This window comes from Arabidopsis lyrata (assembly GCF_000004255.2).
Source record: "Arabidopsis lyrata subsp. lyrata unplaced genomic scaffold ARALYscaffold_3, whole genome shotgun sequence".
Lineage (NCBI taxonomy): Eukaryota > Viridiplantae > Streptophyta > Magnoliopsida > Brassicales > Brassicaceae > Arabidopsis > Arabidopsis lyrata.
In genome coordinates this window covers 7502202-7524627 of record NW_003302553.1, presented here as the reverse complement: position 1 = coordinate 7524627, position 22426 = coordinate 7502202, and the positions used below count along the sequence as shown (strand labels likewise).

Genomic DNA, 22426 nt, shown 5'->3' with positions numbered 1-22426 from the left:
TGATTGTGCCCTGCAATGGAGTTTCCGGCTAGAGACAAGTACCGGAGAGTGATGGGGAAAGCGGGTGGGAGTTGGCCGGAGATTTGGTTCATCTTTAGGTCTAAATGGAACAATGGGCTAGAGACAGGTTTAAGGTTGTTGGAGAAATGGTTTGAGGCTAAAACAAGGACTTTGAGTCGAGGAAGAGTAGTGAGAAACGGAGGGAGAGAGCCTGAGAGTTGGTTATAGCTAAGGTCAAGAGTGTGGAGGTTTGAGAGAGATGAGAAAGAAACTGGTATAGGACCGGTTAAGCGGTTTCTTGTTAAGGAAATGACTCTAAGGAGAGGGAGGGAATCGAACCGAGGAGGGAGAGGACCGGTGACTGAGCCAGGGTAGAGAATGAGTTGGTTTAAGTGTGTTAGAATGGAGATGGAAGGGGAGAGAGAACCTGAGAGATTAGGGCCAAGAGTTAAGCCGGTGACACGGCCGAGAGAAGAGCAGGTAAGGCCAGAGAAGGAGGAACAAGGGTCAGGGACTGTGAAGTCCCAAGAGGAGAAGAAGGCTGAACCAGGCATGTCGGTTAAAGAGTCTCTGATGGATTGGAGCGCGGCTCGATCCGTAGGAGCTAATGAAGAGAAAGTGGAGTGGACGAGAGTGAGCAGAAGGAGAAAGAAAGTGTAGCTCATGTTTTTGTTTTTGTCTTTTTGAGAGTTGTTTGGTGAGAGAGTTTTAAAGAAGAGAAGAGAAGAGAGAGCGTGAGAGAGCGTGAGAGAGCGTGAGAGAGAGTAATAATGAAGTACACAACATGTGTGTGTGATAGACAGTGAGTGAATGTTAACGTTATGGATTCTTGTTCGAAAATGTGTTAGTTTATTTATTAGTGACGTCTCTTTTGACTTTTGTCGGTGTCATTGGCGGTTGTGGTCACTTTTTGCATTCATCTCTCTCTTCAGTAGGTAATTTAAAATTAGACTTTTTTCCGGGTTTTTTTTTTTTACTTTTTTGGTTTGGTTTGACAAAAGTTTGATTTGATTTGGTTTTATAGAAAAATTAGTCAGAAGTATAAATAATTTAGTTACTAAAGAAATATAAACTTGAAATTAGAATTTATAAATTTTAATAAGTTTTGGTTTATTTGATTCAATTTAGTTAATATTAGTACTAGTTTTGATTTTGGTTAAATATATTTCGTTTTTTTTTTTTTAAAGTATGGATCGATTCCAATTTGGTTCAACTAGATTATAGTACAGCTATGGTTAAGTCGGTTGATTTTGGTTTTTAAAGTTTGATTCAGTTTAAAAACCGTATTCTATTGGCAACCATCATTTTGGAGGGAAAAAAACAAAATATTCAGTGAGAGATACAAAACGAAAGAAATAGGGAGTTTTTCGTTTCCTTTGTTAAGATTTCTGATTAATTCATTAATTGTTAGTTTAAGCTACATTCAAGGAGTATTATAAATTAAGTTTTTTTTCTTTTCTTTTCTTGGGAATAAAATACGTATAAACAGAGTCGGTTAGAGTATTAGGTGGAAGATTTGAGGTGGTTATATCCTTAATGTGGCTTGAAACACTCATGCATAATTTGTAATTCTGAATTGTTGTTAGGTTTGATTTCAATAATTTTGGATTTGTCTATGATTTTCTTATATGATCTAGGTTTTTTTAGTTCTATGTTCTTAGATTTCTCTATGATTTAGGAATTGTCAACCATGGGATCGTTCTCAGACTGTTCCAATCAAACATTATTTGGTCTTCCTCCGGCCAAGGTGGTAGAAAAATATTAATCTACAAATTTTATAGTATAATATTGGTGGAGAGAATGTTTTTGGGATTAAACCTGTCCAATGAAGCTTCTCAAACTGTGGGAACTCCTTGGTATTTAGACCATAATATGTGAGTAATAGCTTCTGATTTCTGACATTATGATGTGCCGAGATGGAGATTTCTATCTCTACTTCAAAGTTCATGCCATGAACATACAAACAGACCAATAATTGATGACCCTCAGAAGTAAGATTCACCAAGAGATGGCTTCGTAAACCCTTTATCTGAATCCCTATATCCACAACATGAGCTAACTCTTTTGCAACCCCATAAAGCTGATTTCATAAACCTCTTGTCTAAGCTTAAGGGCTTCACCGTCACTGTAAAACTCCTCTAACCTGTCTCCATGAACTTGTCCAGCTAAAGTTCCACCAGGCTCCCACACTCGGTTAAAGAGAAACAAATCATGAAATTCTTTTCCAGTCATTAGAATTTCATCAGTTAGAGATAGGAAAACATCTACATAGGGTCTTTTTAGTAGTATAAGTATCTGCTTCTTGTATTCCCAGCCATTAAATTTTAATGCTTTTAAATGAAAACCAGAAAATACCAGAGTCTTAAACTTTTGTTGTGCTTCCAATACTGAGACATCCTTTCCACTTGATTCATCCACAAAAGAGCACTTGTCATCCATCAAAGGTTTATACACGAGTTTAACAACAATTTCTGAAGCAAATATTTCACTTGATGTATCATCACCAAAAGACTCCTCATCAACACATTGAAAAGGTGATCCGCCACTATCCCACACACGGATTTGAATTGATCCATTATAAACTGCTGACTTTAAAGTCTCACCAACTAGCTTAAATCGATCAATTGTTTTCCTCCGACGAGCAGCAACAGTTACTTGGAACTCTTTGTTTACATGGTCCCAAACTTTTTTCTCTTTAAGATCTTTATTAAGCAACCCATTTTTCTCCACAAGAGAGAGCTTATTACCCATCAATTTGCTTCTCCTTGGGCTATTTTTGAACTTGAACTTCCAGCCCTTAAAATACTTCCTCTGTTTTACCTTACTTGTTACTGTTATAGGAATTTGATCAAACTCTTGGTGTGCAATGATTTTGCCACTACCACTTATTGATTGTTGAGTCAATTCTTTCCACATTTAGAGCCCACTAGATTCTAAAGCCCAAGATTGACCCGACCCAACTTGAGTTAGGGTTTCTGTATCTTCAAATCGGTAGCCGTAACAAATCTGTAACCACAGGAAAAAACAGAGTTTCTTTTGAAGCTGCAACACAACTTATTTGTGCTACATCGATCCTTGTTTCAAATTTTCATATTGAAGATGATATCCGATCTTCCTAAAGATTTGGCAGATGAGGTGCTCGCTAGGCTTCCGGGGACATCTCTGAGAGGAATCCGATCTGCTTGCAAAAAGGGGAACACTTTATCCACAGATCGGAGCTTTACAAAGAAGCACCTTGCTCAAGCAAAAGCAGCAACGAAGAAGAAGTTTTTACCTGCAAAAAAGACGATGATGTCCGATCTTCCAAGTGATTTGGCAGAGGAGGTACTGTCTAGGCTTCCAGTGACATCTCTAAGAGGGTTCCGAGCTGCTTGCAAAAAATGGAACACTTTGTCCAAAGAGCGGAGCTTTACAAGGAAACACCTTGCTCAAGCAAAAGCAGCGGCAGCAAGGGAGTTTATGGTGGTCATGGTGATGAATTCTCGGGTTTATTTGATGGGCATCAATCTCCATGGAGTTCACGAGAGCGTTGACCCATCTATAAACCATCAAGGTAAACTCGTTAGCCTAAACGATTCAGATCGGGTCGATATATCTAGAGTATATCACTGCGACGGTTTACTGTTATGCATCGCGAAAAACTACTCTAGGTTCGTGGTTTGGAATCCGTACTCGTGCAAAACTTTGTGGCTCCAACCCAGAAGTCCCCACCCTAGATTGGACTGGTATACATATGCTATAGGATACGAGAAGCGCAAATCATGCCGGAACTACAAAGTTTTGAGATTCGTTGATCTTGCCGAAACAGAATTTGTTAAGTACGAAATCTACGAGTTAAAGTCTAATTCATTGAGGGTTCTTGATGTCACTTCCGACTGGAAAATAGAGATCTATGCACGTGGTGTCTCTCTTAAGGGAAATACTTATTGGTTTGCTACAGACAAGTTTCCAGAAATCAGCAATAATGTTAGACATAGTGTTGATTTCTTGATCTGTTTTAATTTTACATCGGAGAGATTTGGGCCGCGTCTTCCTTTGCCGTTTTTCTCTCTGAATGGAGATACTGTGAGTCTTTCTAGTGTTAGAGAAGAGCAACTTGCTGTGTTATTTCAACGCGGTGACAACTTAAAGATGGAGATTTGGGTTACGACTAAGATTGAACCTGAAGTGGTGTTGTGGAGCAAGTTGTTCTTAGCAGTGGATATGCAACCACTCACTGATTTTCCATTTTTATATACAGATGCAAGTTTCATCATTGACGAAGAGAAGAAAGTTGTTGTAGTGTTTGATAAAGACAAAGATGTAATGAATACCACTCGCAACACAGCTTACATCATTGGAGAGGATGGATATTACAAAGAGGTGGATCTCGGAAAATCTACTGATGAATTTCAATATCCACTTATGTGCTCGTATGTTCCAAGCTCAGCGGAAATCAAGCAAGGAAACAAAAGGAAGAAAAATGTTTAAATTATGTCTTGTTTGATGATATTTAAAATTAATTTGGTCAATTTATTAATTTGTTTCTCTCTTCTTTTATGCGACATGAGAAAAGTTTGTCACTCAGCTTTAACATGTTTCCAACGCTCATGTAACATGTTTGTAAAGACGGGAGACATTTAAACTTTAAAGATGGCATGATCCGGTGTTTCACCTGTGTCCCACAACGTGGGCAGTGGTTATAACATGATGGGTCATGTTTGGTGCTTTTACCGTCCATGTAAGAGCTTAGTTTAGAGTGCAGGGATACTTGGTTCCGTGCATCCTCAGTCGGATTAAGGATACTCCTCGCAACCCAATCTCCCAATTCGACTGTGTAGAGTCCAGATTTCGTGTGTGACAACAAAACTCATTCATTTGGAAGGTTTGGCTAACGGCTAAACTCCTGCCATAGGGTATGTCCTCCGGAGCTATAGATTTGTCTAGAGTGTGCGCCTTGCAATCTGAGGTCTCCTTTAATATTAGGTCATCAAGGGATGTACCGTGGGGGCCATGTGCTCGTGCTAGTTTAGGCGGAACCATTGGGATTCATGGATCTGTCCAACTCTACTATTAACACCGTAGTGGATATGTTGCCGTGCAATGTTGCTTCTTCATCAATAGGATGGGGAATCTTCCAATGTTTTCTTCAACGGAGTGATAGATTCGTAGTATCTACCCTGGAGAACTCTCGCCGATAGAGAATCTGGAAACTGGGGAAGGTGTCATAAGTTTTTTGTTTTTTTTTGGGTGTAAATGTTAAGATAAGGTGTCATAAGTTGCTTAGCCAAAAGAGTTCAGTGGAGAGCTCGTGCATAGCCCGGAAGCCCGCCCCATCACGGACTTTAGAGGTGCACATATTTTCCCATGTGGAGTAGAGCTCCATCAATATCTCGCAATCGCACTTGTAAGTCTTTCGTAGATATCAAGTGGGAGGAGGAAGCTGGACATGACATTATGTAGGAAGAGTTATAGCAACGGCTTTAATTACCAATGCTTTGGTTTAAATTATTCCTTTGATCATTCAAGGCAGAATATTAAGAAATTCAGCTCGATTTTTATGCCCATAATCCAATGGTAACAACCATTATTTTAGGGGAAATACAAAAGAACAACGGAGACGCTCCAGGTCCCCGACCAAAAAGAAACCAAAATATTGCGAGACAAAAATAAGAAAGAAAGACTCCTTTGGCTCAGTAATAAACTGATTATATCGGATCAGACGGTTGAGTCAGAAATATCTCTGGAAGCCTGTTCGTAACTTTCATCTTCCTCTACGAGCGGTCGTGTATCGGCCGCTGGATCATATCCCTGAACGACGAGGACCGACGCGGTGGTGGAAAACTCCGACGACGACAACAAACGTCCAACTGGTCCTAACTCTGGACAATCCGTACTGTTAACCAACGATGCAACAGCTGCATTTCTTCCCACGACAAAGAGATTGCATTTACTCATCGATTTAAGTGTCGCGATGATATCTTCTTTGCTCTCAACGACTCTTTCCTCGTAAGCCAATGACTCATTTCCTCTTGGATCATTCATCAACTCCCTCACAAACTCTTCGTCAGTCTCTTTCTCTGTTTTCTCCTTTTCGTCGTGTTCACTCTTCTCGAATCTCTTCAATGTTCCTCTCGCAGCTACGAATTTGTGAACAGTTAGTGTGATTCCCGGATGCTCCACCATTTTCATCCCGTACGCGAGAGCTTCTCGATCATCGAGGCCTCCAAAGAATGGAACCACGACTTTGTAAGCCACTTCGCTGGCTACAACCTGTGAGGTTCCTCCGAGTCCTCTGTCCACAAGAATCCCGACTGAGCAAGGAGCTCGTTGTAAGACCCGTTGGTTCACTTCATGGAACCCATGTCCGATTGACTCCATCGCTCCGTCCACTCTCTGATGCTTGTGAAACGGAAGCAGTATCATCGCTACTCGTTTCTGATGCGCACTTGTGCATATGTCCTCGTGGATGCTGCTGAGACCAGATATTGCAGTCATGGGTCTAACCGCTACTGCTCGTAGATGCTGGTACGCCTCGAACGCAATCACCATCTGGTCCGTTGATCTCTCGATCTTATTCCAGATTGGGAGACCATTGTTCCGAGCTTTGTGAACCATAGCAATTGCTGATGAACGTTCAGAAAGCTCCATTAGATGCATCGCGTAAACGCAGAGGCGTCCCTTTTTGCCTGTTCCTCTTGATGATTCGATCAGATTGATCAATGTGGGGATGTTGCGGGTACTGTGGAAGCAAGCAAGTATCCGTAGCTCAGAATCATGATCTTTTCTTTGGATGGTTCTGTGCTTGTACGGTGCTCCTTTTCTTGCAGGCTTGTAAATAAGCATCACAATTGGAGTTGTGATGAAGGTTGTGAACAATGCCATTAGAACTAAGATCGCAAACGCTTGATCATTCAGCACCTGCTCACAAAAATCGTTAATTAGATCACTAGGCTTTTAAATATTTTTGTAAGCCTTATAATGGCTTTCAAGAATTTATACCTTCCGGTCCTTGCCAATGTTAAGAACAATGAGCTCTACTAAACCTTTGGTGTTCATGAGGAATCCAAGTGCCATGGCTTCTCTGAAAGGAACCTTGCAGAGCATCGAGGCACCAACGGTTCCTACAATCTTCCCGAAACAAGTGGTGAGTATGACAAGAACTAGAAGTCCCCATGACTGTGCTCCCCTGATCGTTGTTACATCAGTTTTCAGACCGCTAGCCGCAAAATACAGAGGTAGAAGAAGCCCCGAGACAAGATCCTCTATCTTCTCAGTCAAAATCCTGCAAAATGGTCCTTCTTTAGGAGCTACTATACCTACCACAAACGCCCCGAACAGCGCGTGTATACCAATAGTGTCTGTCACAAAGCTTGCTGCTAAAACCACGGTTAGAGTGACACAAACATAGAGTTCCTTCACAGGCTCTCCCTCAGGACAGCGTCTAGCCATATAAGCAAGCAGAGGTTTGATTGCCACAACTGCAAAGATCACGAATCCAGATCCACAGAGAAGAACCCAAACAGATACCAGAGGAGAAGTCCCATCTCCTGAGAGAGCAATAGCAAGCGCAAGGAGTATCCAAGCTGCAACATCGTTTACTCCCGCTGCAGACATTGCAATACGTCCAATGTCAGTTGTTAGAAGCTTAAGCTCAGCTAGGATACGAGCAAGCACAGGGAAGGCAGTGATTGATAAGGCAACACCCATGAAGACAATAAAAGGAAGCTGATTGACTCCTTTGCTTATGGTGGCACTGAGAACAAAAGATGTGCCTACACCCACTACAAAAGGAAGTGAGATCCCAGCTAGGGCTATCAATAGTGATTTCTTTCCGGTTTTTCTGATCGCTGTAAAGTCAAGCTCAAGCCCAACTAGGAACAAGAAAAACAGAAGACCGATGTTGGCGAGTGTGTCTAAAACGGTCAAGCTCTTCTTTGGGAAGATAGTGTCAAGATAGGCCTTGCTTCGTCCTAGTGCAGAAGGTCCAAGCAGTATCCCTCCCTACAGAACCATCCCTTTTAGTCTCTTTTGCTATGTCATTATCATAAGAAAAATAAAATAAAAATACAAAGAAATTAAGAAGGAACTCACAATGATCTCAGCAATGACTCGGGGCTGTTTGAGAGGTTTAAGAAAGTAAGCTAAGAGCCTTGTAAACACAACCACCAAGACGATTTGTAGGATGATCAGAGGGAGCGCGAAATCAAGAGGGCTTTCGTTTTGGAAGGCTCCATTAGAGGTTGCCTTCATCGGACCCGGGCATTGCCCTGTAACATTGGTGCTTGCCATCCTAGTCGAGATCTACTTACGGGTTGATGATTGGTCAAGATACGAGACACTACTTCAACCTTCAATACTGCCTTGGCTGCTTCGTCATTGCATTGCCAAGCGAGGTATGAGACCTGAATGGGAGGAAAAAAAAAAGAAAGCAAGATTTTATTCTGTTCTGTTACTGTTTGTCATAAACAGTATCTATATTCAAGAAGTGAGTATATAAAAGGAAAAAACAGAAAACTAATAATGTCTATAGTTTGCTAATAATAGGTAGAGGAGATTGAAGCGGACATACCAACTCCAGGGTGGGCATATACCTCGCACCTTTTTCTAATTATAGACTGTCAGTTACTTAACTTCCAACCATATGGCGCATCTCTACTTCACAGATATGAACCGCCTTTGCTGCGCCGACGCTTTCGTCTCTGTCTTTGTCCTAAATTTGCAAGCACTTGTACCTGTACCTGTCTCCTAAAAACTGAGCATTTGATGTCTTACCTTCCGAAGCTTTTTAAACATCAACCATTTTGACATATATTATTGTAAATGCATCAGATAGAGTGATAGACGATATAAAATTTACAATCTGTAAACATTCATGAGATGCATAAAGTAGTGAGAACAAATGAACACATTAAAAAGGAAGCAGTTAACACTAATCTAAATTTTAACCCTATCATGGGTTCTATACATTTAAATTTCTCAGAAGGAAAAAGGCTTAAAATTGGAGACTGTGTTCTCTTACTGCAGACCTGCAGTAGCTAAAGCCTCTAAGCGTCCATGGTAAGAGTAACCAGCATGGTCAAAGAACACCTTTGTGATACCTTACTCTACGCAGCATTCTCCTAATCAATTCCAAAGCGATTCAAATTTAATCAGTGTTGGCTCATTCACCCACAAATAAGAAAATCAAGACATGCCCAAGAGAAAAACAAATGAAGCTAAACTTTCTGTAGACAAAATTGAAGTTGAATTCAAGACAGGTGGTAATGAAGAACTTTACAATGGTACTCTAATATAGGTGTAGTCAAGCTCTTCAGAGACAGATTTCTGCTTGGTTTGAAGCTGAGCTTAAAGATTACTGTTTGAGCGAAAGATATAGGACCTTTGGACTCTCAGGTGTAGAAACCGTACTCTAATACCGAGACAATCCTCTGAGAATTGAATGAGCTTCACGCCACCGTCCTTAACAACGACGCTTATGGAATTGAAATCGGCGTCGAGGCTGTTCTTAACGAGCTCCATCGCCGATGAAACTGATGCTGGATTATTTCACTTTCTGATCTTCTAGGCGTTGAATCTCCGAAGGTGCCTCTCTCGGGTGCAATCTTCTCCACCGGAGACTCTTCCTCCTCCATCTCCACCGAAAACCTCGGCGCCAGATACAAATTGGTGTCGCTACACTATATTCTAAGCCTTTAGCCCAATTCTAAAGCCCATAAACATAACGACGTCGTTTTCGTATCACCTCACAGTCATATAAATGAGAGAGTTCAAACTTCAAAAGATGGAAGAACTTATCCAAAAAGCGGAGCTTTACAAGGAAACACCTTGCTCAAGCAAAAGCAGCGGCAACAAGGGAGTTTATTATGGTGATGAATTTTCGGGTTTATTTGATGAGCGTCAACCGCCATGGAATTCACTACAACGTTGACCCATCAATAAACCGTCAAGGTAAACTCGTTAGTCTCAACAATTCCGATCGGGTCGATATATCTAGAATCTATCACTGCCATGGTTTACTGTTATGCATCATTAAAGACTACACTAGGTTCGTGGTTTGGAATCCGTACTTGTGCCAAACGTTGTGGCTCAAACGCACAAGTCCTCACCCTAGATTGGACTGGTATTCCTTGAACAAAATTTGATTTGAAAAAGGAGAAAACAAACCCAAGCTCTTTTGTTCATCAAGAGATTATTACGTAGAGATTTGAGACCTGACCACAAAACGTAAGTATCTTCTAGAGAAAGAGTAAGATATGACTTTCCTTCTAAGCATCATCAGCGGCAGACGGCAGTGCTGTCTAATAAAATAAATTTTCTGTTAAAATTGAAAGTCTGTGAAACTGTAAGTTTGGTGTCAAGATACTATATTATCTGAATCACTCGCTACTTCCAGCAAAGAACAAGATGCTCTAATCAAAGGACCAATTCACGTAGAACCAAATCTTCAACAACCAAAAGAGAAGACAGATTGAAAAACACTACCACTAACTCTGCTAGTCATACGCTAATGCAATGAATGATTCAACAAAGCTTCATTCACAATCCTTCCTCAGCTCTAAGAATGAGCTCCAGAGATCAACTAAACCTTTCTACTCTTCGACGGCGCAGCTCATCTAAAGGGAGATCATTAGAAGAAGAAAGTGCTGGTCCCTGATTCAGTGACCATCCGTCTCCTCTAGCCCGTCCCGAGCCACACATCTCGCAAGCACTTAACCAACCAGAATTGTCATATGTACACGACTGGCATCTCCAGATACCAGGTCCTGCTATCCCAGTCTGGCCTCTTCCCACTCTTCCTCTCCCTGTAATCCTCCTTCTCCGAGACCTAACCATACCGTTCAGAAACCTCAAGGGCCACGTCACCAATCGAGTTACACCTCTAACCGCCATGGTGACTGGATCTGAGCCTGAGTAAGAACCTTTCAGCTTCATATAGATAATACCAGCAAGGATTCCACCCAAATGCCCAAGAAACGAAGCATTCGGTACAAACATCTGCACTAAGATCAGTTCTGCCCAAGCAGCATACTTTGTTGGAACCAGGATACCATACACGCTTGAGTAATCCTCAGCCTGAGAATTAAGAACAACTTTCAAAGCAAAGAGAACACCCGAGAACCCAACGGCGTACTCGTTATAATAAGCTCTGTCATAGTCGAACAAGACAAGAAGCGATTTGGCTAACAGCAATGTGACTCCTTGAGACATACCAATAAGAGTAAAGACCATTGAAGCAAACTCACTGCTTCCCATAGATGTCTCGAGCTTGATACCTTTCCAGAGAAGGGACATCATGTTGTAGACTAAGTGAGGCTCGTTTACATGGTAGAACGCTGATAAAAACAAACGTTTCAAGTCTTTGTGCTGTTCAACAAAGACACATCAAAATAAAATTAAAACGTTAATAACAGAGAATAGAACTAATCAAGAAAAGATCAAATTCGTATACCAAAGCTAATTTCATGTCTCAGATTGAGAATCTTAATTAGGTATCGAAGAACAAAATCCCTAATTCTCCAGATATCGGTACAAATTTTCCAGGAAACTCATAAAGAAATTCGAAATCGGCCAAATTGCAATCAATTTCTCTTCGCGAATGAAGAATTTAAGATTTACCTTGAAGATGAGGTGAGGATTGAACCAGACCTCACTGATGTGAGGAATAACGGGATCGATAAACGCCGGCCTGAGATAGAGGAGAGTATTCGCGGCCAGAAGACTCGCCGTCACCGGCGGTTTCCACGGCAATCTATAGTACTCCGCGACGGCGCTTAGAGCCAGCAACGGCAACATCCCTCCGCCTCCACTTCTTCTCCCTTCACCAAAATTCTCCATTGCTTCGTAATGATTCTTTTCTTCTGATCGATCTTTGAAACTTCTCAAAATCTCTTAAAAGTAATTAAAATCTCGTCTCTTTAACAGTATTTATATAGCAGCTTGGTCTCTACGAAAACAAATTCTCCAGAGACTTCGTTTCACTCGCATAAGAACATGTGGGACCCACCCAAGTTCTTATACCAATTTAGCCTTTTGTTTTTTACTTTATTATGCAAATCTCAAAGACAATGATGCTCAAAGTGAACTGATTGTTATTCGAACAAAAATTGTATACAAACCGAAACCAAAAAAATAAATAAGATAATTATACAACACTGAACAATGGATTCAAGGGTAAATATTTAGTGATTGTCATCAGTTTTAGGCCTTGTGTTAATAAGCATTTTACGAAGCATTGTGTTCTCGTTCGTCAAAGTCGATATCTTCTCTTCAAGTTGATCATTGTTGTTCTGTAACTCATTAGCTCTTGATTCCAAATCACTCACATACACTTTCTTCCTCTCTCTCGCTTGTTGTGCTGATACTCTGTTCCTCAACAATCTGTTATTATATTTCACCATCAATTTCTTTTTTTACCATTTCAATTCCACAAATCGACTGCTAGAAAAAAGAAAAAAGTTAAATAGCCTTTTTACTCATCATTAGTTACCTCTTGAGGCTTCTATACTCTTTATCAACTGGGTTTCGACCACGGCGGCGTTTAGCGGTAGAGACTCCATTTTGAGTCGTGTCAAGCTCCGGATTATTGACTCCATCATCGGCGCTGCTGCTTAGAACACATGTTGATCCAGCTGCTTCCATGTCAGGAACCATCAACAACTCCTCATCACTTTCCTCTGAGAATTATTATATTTACAAAACCAACTTTCTCAAGACCAAATTAAGTTCAAAAATCAAAACTATCGTAGAACACCTACCAGTTTTGTGCTTCTTGTGGGAAGAAGACGAACTCGAGTGCCCATTGGCTCGTTGAAGAGACATCAATATCTTTTTGTCTTTTGAGATTTTGGTAAAGACCAGAGTAGAGAGGTAAGAGGTTCAAGAGAATATTAAACCAAAGGATATTGCTTTTTTCTTTCTTCTTTGGGACCATTCAAAGTCTGAAACCAATCACTCTGCAACTCGTTTTGAACAAAAAATGATAAAAAGTTTTGGTTGGCTTATAAAAGAACACGTAGGTTTATGTAAAACCACAAATGCAACAGTTTCAAAATTTCAATCCAATGGTTGAAACTATCTGTGTTTTCTTTTCCACTATACCCAAATGAACTTATTAAATTGATTTGTTCTGTTTTGCTTTTAAAGTCTTTGTTCATGATTTCTTTTGGAAACCAACCTTTATTGACAGAGCGTGTGGGTTTTAGCCAATAATTACTGTCTAGAACCATACAAACGTCCTTGCAGACAAAGTCAGAGGCACAACTATGAACTATGTGTGTGTGTATCTAGTTATTTGCATGGCGTAATAGGCATGCATAAACTCATCATGTGGTCATATATCTCGTTTTCTATTTCTTGGTACAAAAATAACTCTTTTTAAAAAAGACAGCTAACTAATGTTTTGAAATTTTGATTGTTAACCTACAAAATTTAATACTACTACCAATTCTAAGTTCACTCAATCATTTCGAAGCATTTTTTCATGCTTTGTGACTCCGCCATATAGTTCCCCATGTTTTTTTTTTTACATTTTCCATAATTTCTAAGTTTTACGATATATTTGTAGTATCGGTGAAAACGGACTAAGCAAACTTCTACCATCACGATTACATATTAGATGGTGGATTCATGCCGAAACAAAAGTTGGAAGATTGAATCACTGTCTGCCTAGCATCTAAAACTTTTTTGAACATTGTCATTTATAATCAATATATAATTCTGATAATATGCATGTACACAAACAAGAAGACAAATATATTGCAATGCTACCAAACAGAACTTGAAATTTCAGCTAAAAAGATTTGAAAATGTTCTTTCTTATCGCTCTAACAAGAGACGTAGAGACTTTAGTTTTGAGGGATGTTTATGATTTTATGAAGTCGTCTGAATGGAAGCGGAAAACAACTCATAAACAACGTGAAAATTTTAATAATGAGGTAATACAGAAGAACACATTTAATCCTTCTTGTGTATATGTTCGACTCATACATCTTTCTTGATTCAGGAATAAACATGTGGCAACGACTCATGTTAAAACATATTTCCCGACCCATGATCAACCTTTTGTTTGTGCTCTTTTATTAGTTTTTTTCTTTGTCAAGATATGGATCACAGTACTCATGAGTTTGTGTATCACTCGAAGGGACCACATGCCTTAAAATCGACTAAAATCATTTGATGTAACTTTTATACGAAGTACTATCCAAATAATTAATTTTCATAAGCAGCGGGCATTCATTTTGTTTGTAGGATTATATGATTTGATTATTTGAAGCTGTATACAAACGTGGAGATATGATTGCATCTTTGTCTATGCATGAACATGCCACGTTAATTTAGGAGTACATCTTTACATATCATGATAATAATATCTCTTGCTATAACTTTTTGGAACAGTACTATTGCATGCCTCTCTATATTTCTTCAACAAAACGTTTAAAGTTACGATGGTTAGAACTTCTAACTTAGAAGTAATCGAGCTGCACACTACGGTGATTTGTTTCTTTTCTTGTTCGCAATCGCATGCTCAGTCCTAGCTAATATAGTGAGATCGAGTTTAGGCAATTTTGAATACCTTTTTAAGAAACTTAAAAAAATCAGGAGTTTGATTATCATCTTTGGTTCTTACTTATCTCATCAGCGTCAGCGAAAACATATGACAAAAAAAACTCCTTGGACGTATTGTACAAGAAAAAATAATGTGATTATTTTTTATATAGTTTAATTATTGATTATATTAGTCTTAATAATTATAAGTATAAAGAGGACTAAACATTCATCATTAGACAACTAGACATTATAAAGTTAAATATATCGAAATTCTCACAAGAAGGATCCCTAGAGACCAGACATGCATGTCCAACGACAGATCGTATAATAGCTAATAGGAGTCTTATCGATCCAACATCCAAGGTAGGCTTTATTACAAAGTAACTATTAGAATGCACTTCCCATGATGATTCTAGAATCTAATATTATTATCAATACAGCCAATGAGCATTATGTGATGTAACAATTTATGTCTACTTTTTCATTTTATTAGTTATCATAAATCAATGAATTCTATTTTGATTTTTTTTTTTTTTTAAAAGTAAAAGATTTGGGCTCCTAAGAGAGACAATCCACAAAGCTAAAGAGACATTAACAGGAAACGTATAGTTAAAGAAAAGAACACTGTCTGCTCCACAAAAACAAGATAAACAAAACTCTTCAAGTCTACTTTATTTTTATTGGTTCTGCAATTTTCAATGGTCTGTAACATTAATGTGTCATAAGAGACAATTGAGTTTTCTTATCAACAGAAGGGTCTAAAAAATTGATCACCCAAGTTCATAGTCTATAGACTCAGTTTTTCTTTCAAATATTGATGTGTAAGAAAGTGAAAGTGATGTGATGCTCTGTTTCTGTTTACGGCTAGACAATAAAGCTTTTTTAGCCCTTATCTCTCCTAATTAAAGAATCTGAGCAGTTGAGAAATTAAAATCAAAGCCTTAACATTTCAACTCCAACATCATTTGGACACACTTTCCTTGGATACCTCCCTTTTACGGAAACTTCGAATCTTACATGTAAACAAATCTCAAAACCATGATTTCACATTTTTACTACTAACAAACTACAAAGATCTAAACACATGAATTAAGTATCTAATCGGGTAATTATTACAGTGGTTTTCAAATATCAATGTGTGTTCATATTTAGAAGTTCATAGTTAATGTGGGGAACCTTATGTTTCTAATATTTATTTATATTAAAATAAATGTTGATTAAATCATTTTTAAATTCAAAATCTATGCAATCGAATCACCTACTAGTCTTTTATTGTTTAACTAAACAGAGAGAAATAGAAATAGAGAGAGAAACATGAAGAGCACTCTCAAGAGAGACGAGAAGAAAGCATGTAGCTAGCTCTGCAGCTTCAAGGTCTGTCTCATTAATGGAGGTTTCTAACTCTTGTTCTTCATTTTCTTCATCCTCTGTCGACAGTACTAAGCCTTCTCCTTCTGAATCTTCTGTTAATCTCTCCCTTAGCCTCACTTTTCCTTCTACTTCTCCACAAAGGTCTTGTTCACATCACTACTCTGTTTTTTTTTCCTATGTTCTGTTTTTTGCTCTGTTTTCGTTTGTTGACATTTGTGTTTTGAATCCTTTTTTTTGTAGAGAAGCAAGACAAGATTGGCCACCGATAAAGTCTCGATTAAGAGATACACTAAAGGGTCGTCGCCTTCTTCGTCGTGGTGATGACACTTCTCTCTTTGTTAAGGTTTATATGGAAGGTGTCCCCATTGGAAGAAAACTCGACCTTTGCGCATTCTCAGGCTACGAGAGCCTATTAGAAAATCTTTCTCACATGTTTGATACTTCAATCATCTGTAAGTAATTAACAACACAAAATTCTGTAAAAAACAACATTCAACTAATTTCAAACACTGAAGTATATCCATGCATTGTCTTGGTTCTAACAGGCGGTAACCGAGATAGAAAACATCATGTTTTGACATATGAAGACAAGGATGGAGATTGGATGATGGTCGGGGATATTCCATGGGAGTATGAATCTTATATCTCAACATGTTTCTTAACCTGTAGCTATATTATCTCTAATTTAAATCGATGTTTTTGTTCAGTATGTTTCTTGAAACCGTGAGAAGACTAAAGATCACGAGACCGGAGAGGTATTAAAAAGGCTGTGATTTTCACAGTATTGAGAGGTGAGAGATTTAGGCATTGATGAAGAGACTTGACGCGGGACGGAGCTATTGCTGCATATTGCAACAAAGGCCTCAAAAGAAGTTGGAGAATTGATGCATATATTTATTTATATGACACCATTCAGTGTGTTTTTTTCTTATATATAAATCACAATATCCACGACTTCTTTTTTTTTGTTCTGAATAATAATGCAAAGATGTTTTTTACATGTTTGTAACCGTGTGTTTCTTCGAATGTGTACGTTGTTATGGGCAGCACGAACATGGAATGCAGGAAGAGAATGATTCTCTTTGATCTGCCGGCAGCCGTCTCGTTGATCATCACTAATTTACAAAGTTGATCATCACTAATGAAGAGCCCATTTAAAGCCCAATAAATGACTAAAAGGCTCGTTTAAAGCCCAAATACTTCAAAGTTGACTTGATCAAGTATGGGATTGGATGAGATAATCCTAAATTAGGGGTGAAATGTGTAAGACATTAGAATATAAGGGCGATTCTGAAATAAAACTAAGTTAGCGCCGGAAAAGATCGAGAAATTGAAATTCCCACACACTCTCTCTCGCTGACTCTGTTCAAAGCCAAATTGTGAAATTGGGGTTTAAGGATGAAGGGTTTAGTGTCTACTGGTTGGAAAGGTCCCGTCAAGTTTAGGATGTAAGTTTCGTCTCTTCCTCTACTTCTTCTTCTTCGATTACTTTGTTTTGCAATCGAAATCGAGTTCATGTGATTTGTGTCCTGAATGTGTTTGCTGATGAATCCATCTGTAATCGGAGATAGGCCCACTGCTGAAAACTTGGTACCAATTCGTTTGGACATTCAATTCGAGGGTCAGCGTTATAAAGATGCTTTCACTTGGAACCCTTCAGGTTTCTTTCTTAAAAACCCTACCTTTTTATTCATCTTCTCGTATCTACTGTAGAAGCATTTGTTGTATGTGATTCACTGATTTGGTTTTGGATTAAGACCCGGATAATGAAGTCGTTGTCTTTGCCAAAAGAACTGTTAAAGACTTGAAACTGCCCTCTGCATTTATCACTCAGATTGCCCAATCTATTCAGGTTGTTTCTTAACTAGATCACATTGATCCATCTTAAGTTTTTCTTCTGCTCTGCTTTTGTTGTTACTTCTTTTACTTGTCATAGAGATGATAAATCGAGCATTTAAGATTACCTATTAGTCCATGTTCGACTTATTGTTTCTAACTCTTTAGGTTTTACTCAAGAAGAGGCCTGTTTATAGCATTGTACTATAGGATATATCTCAGGACTGCTTGTGTGATGTATTCTTCCTTCAGTTATGTTCTGTTCTGTTTTTGTAATAGTTTTGTCAGAAAGTTTCTGCTTACATTGGCCATTTTCCTGCTTTATCAGTCTCAGCTCTCAGACTTTCGGGCATATGAAGGACAAGATATGTACACTGGTGAAAAAATCATACCAATTAAGGTTTTATGACCCTAGATATCCTTCATATCCCTATCTCTTTTGTCCATGAGTGATTTGCTGAAACAAGTAGAATTTCTAGAAGCTGATAAGCTATCTTTCTCTTTTTTTGTGCCAGCTTGATCTCCGAGTTAACCATACCCTCATCAAGGATCAGTTCTTGTGGGTGAGAATACTTTGTGATCTTGAACAATTTCAACCATGATTTGAGTACTCTTAGTCTCAATGCAGCTTGATTGCTGGTTTTCAGGACCTAAACAATTTTGAGAGTGATCCTGAGGAATTCGCAAGAACCTTGTGCAAGGATTTAGGTGTTGAAGATCCTGAAGTTGGAGTAAGATAACCACTCAATTTTTTACATATCATTATGTAAACAAATGAACCTCAATTTCAAACCTTTGATACAAGTGGTTTTTGGTTTTTCTTTTTTTTTTTTTTTTCTCTCTGAAGCCTGCTGTTGCCTTTGCAATAAGGGAACAACTTTACGAGGTAAAAACTTTGATTGTAACTTTAAGCTACTCTTTTTGTATTTCTGTATTTATATATTTTCTGTTTTGAACAAGAATGCCAAACTTACTGACTTACCATGTCGTTGTTTCTGCTTGCCAGATTGCAATTCAAAGTGTGGCTTCAGCTAGGGAGAGTCGATTAAGTAAGAAAGGCCGCAGAGGATCTGATCATGGTTCGGCAAGGTCTTTTCACGTTGCTTCTATATGTCTATCCAAGTTACCTTGTACTAATGGTAGAACCTAGCTCAAACAATTCTACAATAACTTTCCATCTTTTGTGTGCAGCAAGGCAAGTGGCTTGTCAATGGACTTAATGAAGTTATTCAGCTTTAAGTCCAGTGTAGTTCGGTAAGTGATTTCCCTGCCCACTTAATGCATATATTTTTCTTTCTTAATTTGTCTTCTTAAGATCTGTTGTACGACTTATAGCTTCTAGATCGTTTATAAGATAAGTTTGAAACAACTTTGCAACACAGCTCTTACACATACACTTGAATGCCACCTCTTCATACATTATCTATCATTTGATAGTAGATGATCCCAATATTTGGAGCTGGTCCTTTCTGAGATTGTTCTAATAGTAATCTCTGGTAATGTTATATCTTGTTATTGAACAAAGAAAACCGAATCACTAGGTTGCAAATCGTTTGATTACAAAATTGACTCTGTGGAGATTGAAGAACCTTTCTTCCTGCATTTCTTATCACTAAATGAGAGTCTTAAAAAAATAAGATTTATTGGCGAACATATTGACTTGTAAGACCAAGCAAAAGCTATAACAGAATCCTCATAACAAACTTTGTCCATGCTCTTGACAGGAAAAGGAAAGACTTGGATGTTTATGAACCAGTTGTGGATCTGCTAACAAGTGAGGAAGTTGATGCCCTTGAAGCCAGGGCAGAGAGGCATGCAAGGTAAAGAGTTTCGTTTACATGTATATTTATTTCTTAGGGCAGGACTCCAAAATTGAAGGATAGTACGAACTCAAAATATGTTGTATCATGCTTCTTAACTAGAGTTTATGATATTAAGACAATCTTTTATGAGACACTTAATCCTCTAAATGCATCCGATACCGGTGTGTATGAGTGCCCTGGCCTAAGTCTGAGATTTTGGTTTAGGAAACTTGGATAGGTGAAACACCAGTGGGTGTGGAATGACGAATCTTTAGATGATATTACCTCAGTGGGACATGTTAGGTTTGCAGAGTTGAGTGAGACCATCTCTTCACTCTTGATTAAGATGTTTCCCAAACTTTGAGCATGTTAAGAATGTTAGAGAGAGAGTATATAGATTTAAAAATATGATGAAAGAAAGAAAGAAAAATGAAGGAGATTCAAAGGACAAGACACGTTGTGAGAATCAAGTGACCCACTTGAGACTTTAATAAGATCTCATCATCAACCATTAACCTCACTGTCGATATACGGTCGTACTTTTTTTCTTCTATTCTCTTCTCTTTGCCCTTTTTTCTCTTTCATTTGCTTGATTCAATGATTGGATCCCTCTCTAAGCTCAAGCTGCTGTCATCTTAATTATTTATTAATATTCGAAAATAAAAATTATTGGGTTTATTATTATTATTGTTTTGTTGGAAGTTTTGTAATTTTGTGTCGAGATTATTGATCAGTTTTTTGTTGTGTACATTTATGAGTTGTACTTGTGCCCTATCCTTTGAAGGGTACATGGATAAGTAAGTTAATGTCTTGAATCGGCAGAGGCTTTATTATTATAGAATCAATTTGATGAATAAAGTTAAATTTGAAGCTGGTTTTAATATTCGGTGTAATACTCGACACCAATATACCAATCAACCTAACTGAAATTGAAGAAAACTATGTTATACTTTGGTTTCAACTTGTATGCTTCTCTAAATGACCAAAATTTTTAAAAAATCCATTTGGTAACATAACTACATTGAAATGGCTATTAGTATATGGCTCATAGGGTTTTAAGTTGAAAAAAAAAAAAAAAAAAAAAAAACTGAATCTAACCGAAATTAAACCAAAAAAAGATGGAGTTGTCCAGCTCCAATCAAGGTTGCAACTTACAAATGTTTGTTTTCCTCTTTGTGGCTACAAAAGGATTTGGGTCTACTTGAGAGACGAAAATGTTTTTTATTGAGTGAGAAGAGTAATGACTAATGAACATAAAGCCTGAACTCTTTATGTCTGTCCGAACTCCGAAGTTAGGAACGTCAACTCAGTCGATAGATTGTGTACAATTGAGACAATATTAGACCGTTACCAAAAGTGCATATTATCACTAACTTTCTAAGTTCTTCTAAGAGAAAAGGATAAAATAACACTATTTACTTATCATTATGTAATTACAATTTGTTAGTATCATTTACTTACTAATATTTGACTAATTAGTTGGTCCAAACAAAAGTATGGTCGGTGGCTTGAGTTATGTACTGTTACATTGGAACACATCATAGGTAATCAACTCAATAATGGATTTTTTTTTTCTTCTGATTGATAATTTAAGACATGTGCAACTTAAGTCAATACCTGACTTTACATTATGGAGAACTAATAACTTGAATTCTCATTCAAATAATGCTAATCATCTCATACAAATGATATGTGAATTCAAGAAAGACATTTTTTTCTCCAAAATACAAAAAAAAAACCCCACCGTGATTTACTCTCAGGGATTATCAAAGGGGAAAATAGTACCATCTAAATTCTCGACGGAAACCCGTCGGAAAAAATATTTTCACTAGACCTTAAAAAAAAGGATAAGGACGAAGAGGAAGAGGAGGAGATGGTTGAGGTGGGCTAATACCACTTTTAAGATATGTACAATAGATTTGATCATAATACCATTTTTGTGTTTGGTTTTGGGATTAACAAGAGAGGTTATTTGAGGAGTTAGATTTGTCAAGAATAGACCACATGACGAGGACGTCGTCGTAACCACAAGCCATGACTTCTCCTTGGAGCTCTTGAACCATTCTCTTCTCGTGCTCTTCCCTTGCTTTCGCATCCATTCTTCCACGACAACCCTTCTTTGGTGATTGTTGCGGTTGGTTGAAGAATGTTGCCGCTTTCTTGAATGGTGTTGCGATTGTTTTCTTCCATGATGCCATTTTTTTCTTTTATGTTTACTCAATTCTTGAAATAAAGTAATTCTTCTTCTTTCAATCAGAGATTCGGATTGAGAGAGCTCGAGAACGACTTGTTATGTGTATTTATACACATACACACACACTCTCTCTCTCTCTCTCTTCCTCTCTCTATCTTATATTATTATAATTGTTATCATTAATAAACTAAAGAGTAATTAGTAATGCTAAAGCAAAGGGGAGAGAAAGAGGCAAGATCCGCGATAGAAGCTTTCAAGGAACATAACTTTGTTTTAACTTTTTTACTTTTTGTTATCCATTTAACATCGTTTAGGCCTCTCCCTACCCTCCCACATGCCTCCCCACGTGATATCTTCCTCTCTTTCTTTTACATTCAATTCGACAAGTTGTGTAATAGCAAACCGGATCAAACCGAACCAAATCAAGATGAAGTCACGAGTGTGCCTTTTCCCACTCCCTCGGTACTGACAATTGAAATCTCCAAGTGCTTACTGCTTACTGCATTTGCTCATTCCCATCCACTTCCTATTTGATGTGCCCATCTCCCTTTTTCATTTAGTACATCAATGTAGATATTCTCTCTTGCTTTCTTAATTTCAGCTCATGATTATCATTCCAATAGCTTATCTAGCAAACCTATAGTCTTATGAGTTATGAGCGAGAGATACTTGATGCATACTTATAACATGTGTG

The 22426-nt window shown here is 38.2% G+C and overlaps 8 protein-coding genes across 10 annotated transcripts in view; 3 read left to right on the top strand and 5 right to left on the bottom strand.

The window, feature by feature from the left end:
* Positions 1–920, bottom strand: part of LOC9321288 (DNA damage-repair/toleration protein DRT100) — a 1682-nt gene extending 762 nt beyond the window's left edge. The window contains 2 exon segments of the mRNA XM_021033506.1: positions 1–8; positions 11–920. The exon segment at positions 1–8 is cut by the window's left edge and continues 762 nt beyond it. Coding sequence (XP_020889165.1) covers positions 1–8; positions 11–665 — 663 coding nt within the window. The 5' untranslated portion in view covers positions 666–920.
* A 2101-nt stretch (positions 921–3021) lies between these two features.
* On the top strand, positions 3022–4712 carry LOC9321287 (putative F-box protein At3g17620). Its single transcript, XM_002885175.2, has one exon. It carries the CDS (start codon positions 3100–3102, stop codon positions 4468–4470), a length of 1371 nt encoding a protein of 456 aa, XP_002885221.2. The 5' UTR covers positions 3022–3099; the 3' UTR covers positions 4471–4712.
* An 802-nt stretch (positions 4713–5514) lies between these two features.
* LOC9319139 (cation/H(+) antiporter 19) lies at positions 5515–9093 on the bottom strand. Of its 2 annotated transcripts, XM_021033447.1 has the most exons (5): positions 9009–9093; positions 8552–8714; positions 8074–8384; positions 6982–7983; positions 5515–6900 (listed from the first exon to the last, which is right to left on the bottom strand). In XM_021033447.1, exons 3-5 carry the CDS (start codon positions 8269–8271, stop codon positions 5698–5700), a joined length of 2403 nt encoding a protein of 800 aa, XP_020889106.1. In that variant the 5' UTR covers positions 8272–8384; positions 8552–8714; positions 9009–9093; the 3' UTR covers positions 5515–5697. The 2 variants fall into 2 exon arrangements, with proteins under 2 accessions (XP_020889106.1, XP_002883073.1); XM_002883027.2 differs by lacking the exon at positions 9009–9093 and having other exon boundaries at positions 8581–8779.
* On the bottom strand, positions 8870–11970 carry LOC9319137 (rhomboid-like protein 14, mitochondrial). Its single transcript, XM_002883025.2, has 3 exons — positions 11599–11970; positions 9260–11346; positions 8870–9101 (listed from the first exon to the last, which is right to left on the bottom strand). The coding sequence occupies exons 1-2, from the start codon at positions 11815–11817 to the stop codon at positions 10558–10560; spliced, it is 1008 nt and encodes a 335-aa protein (XP_002883071.1). The 5' UTR covers positions 11818–11970; the 3' UTR covers positions 8870–9101; positions 9260–10557.
* A 78-nt stretch (positions 11971–12048) lies between these two features.
* LOC9321285 (transcription factor HY5-like) lies at positions 12049–12927 on the bottom strand. 2 transcript variants are annotated; one of them, XM_021033576.1, is made up of 3 exons: positions 12738–12927; positions 12470–12611; positions 12049–12360 (listed from the first exon to the last, which is right to left on the bottom strand). In XM_021033576.1, exons 1-3 carry the CDS (start codon positions 12799–12801, stop codon positions 12162–12164), a joined length of 405 nt encoding a protein of 134 aa, XP_020889235.1. In that variant the 5' UTR covers positions 12802–12927; the 3' UTR covers positions 12049–12161. The 2 variants fall into 2 exon arrangements, with proteins under 2 accessions (XP_020889235.1, XP_002883070.1); XM_002883024.2 differs by having other exon boundaries at positions 12470–12656; positions 12738–12924.
* A 1747-nt stretch (positions 12928–14674) lies between these two features.
* LOC9321284 (auxin-responsive protein IAA31) lies at positions 14675–16984 on the top strand. Its single transcript, XM_002885172.2, has 4 exons — positions 14675–16041; positions 16141–16352; positions 16446–16530; positions 16608–16984. Exons 1-4 carry the CDS (start codon positions 15917–15919, stop codon positions 16660–16662), a joined length of 477 nt encoding a protein of 158 aa, XP_002885218.1. The 5' UTR covers positions 14675–15916; the 3' UTR covers positions 16663–16984.
* A 186-nt stretch (positions 16985–17170) lies between these two features.
* Positions 17171–19692, top strand: LOC9319136 (chromatin structure-remodeling complex protein BSH). Its single transcript, XM_021033552.1, has 10 exons — positions 17171–17348; positions 17472–17560; positions 17658–17752; positions 18065–18136; positions 18252–18299; positions 18384–18467; positions 18584–18622; positions 18743–18825; positions 18928–18990; positions 19461–19692. The coding sequence occupies exons 1-10, from the start codon at positions 17299–17301 to the stop codon at positions 19558–19560; spliced, it is 723 nt and encodes a 240-aa protein (XP_020889211.1). The 5' UTR covers positions 17171–17298; the 3' UTR covers positions 19561–19692.
* Positions 19693–21172: 1480 nt separating this feature from the next.
* On the bottom strand, positions 21173–21832 carry LOC9319135. Its single transcript, XM_002883023.2, has one exon. It carries the CDS (start codon positions 21734–21736, stop codon positions 21494–21496), a length of 243 nt encoding a protein of 80 aa, XP_002883069.1. The 5' UTR covers positions 21737–21832; the 3' UTR covers positions 21173–21493.
* Positions 21833–22426: the final 594 nt, after the last annotated feature.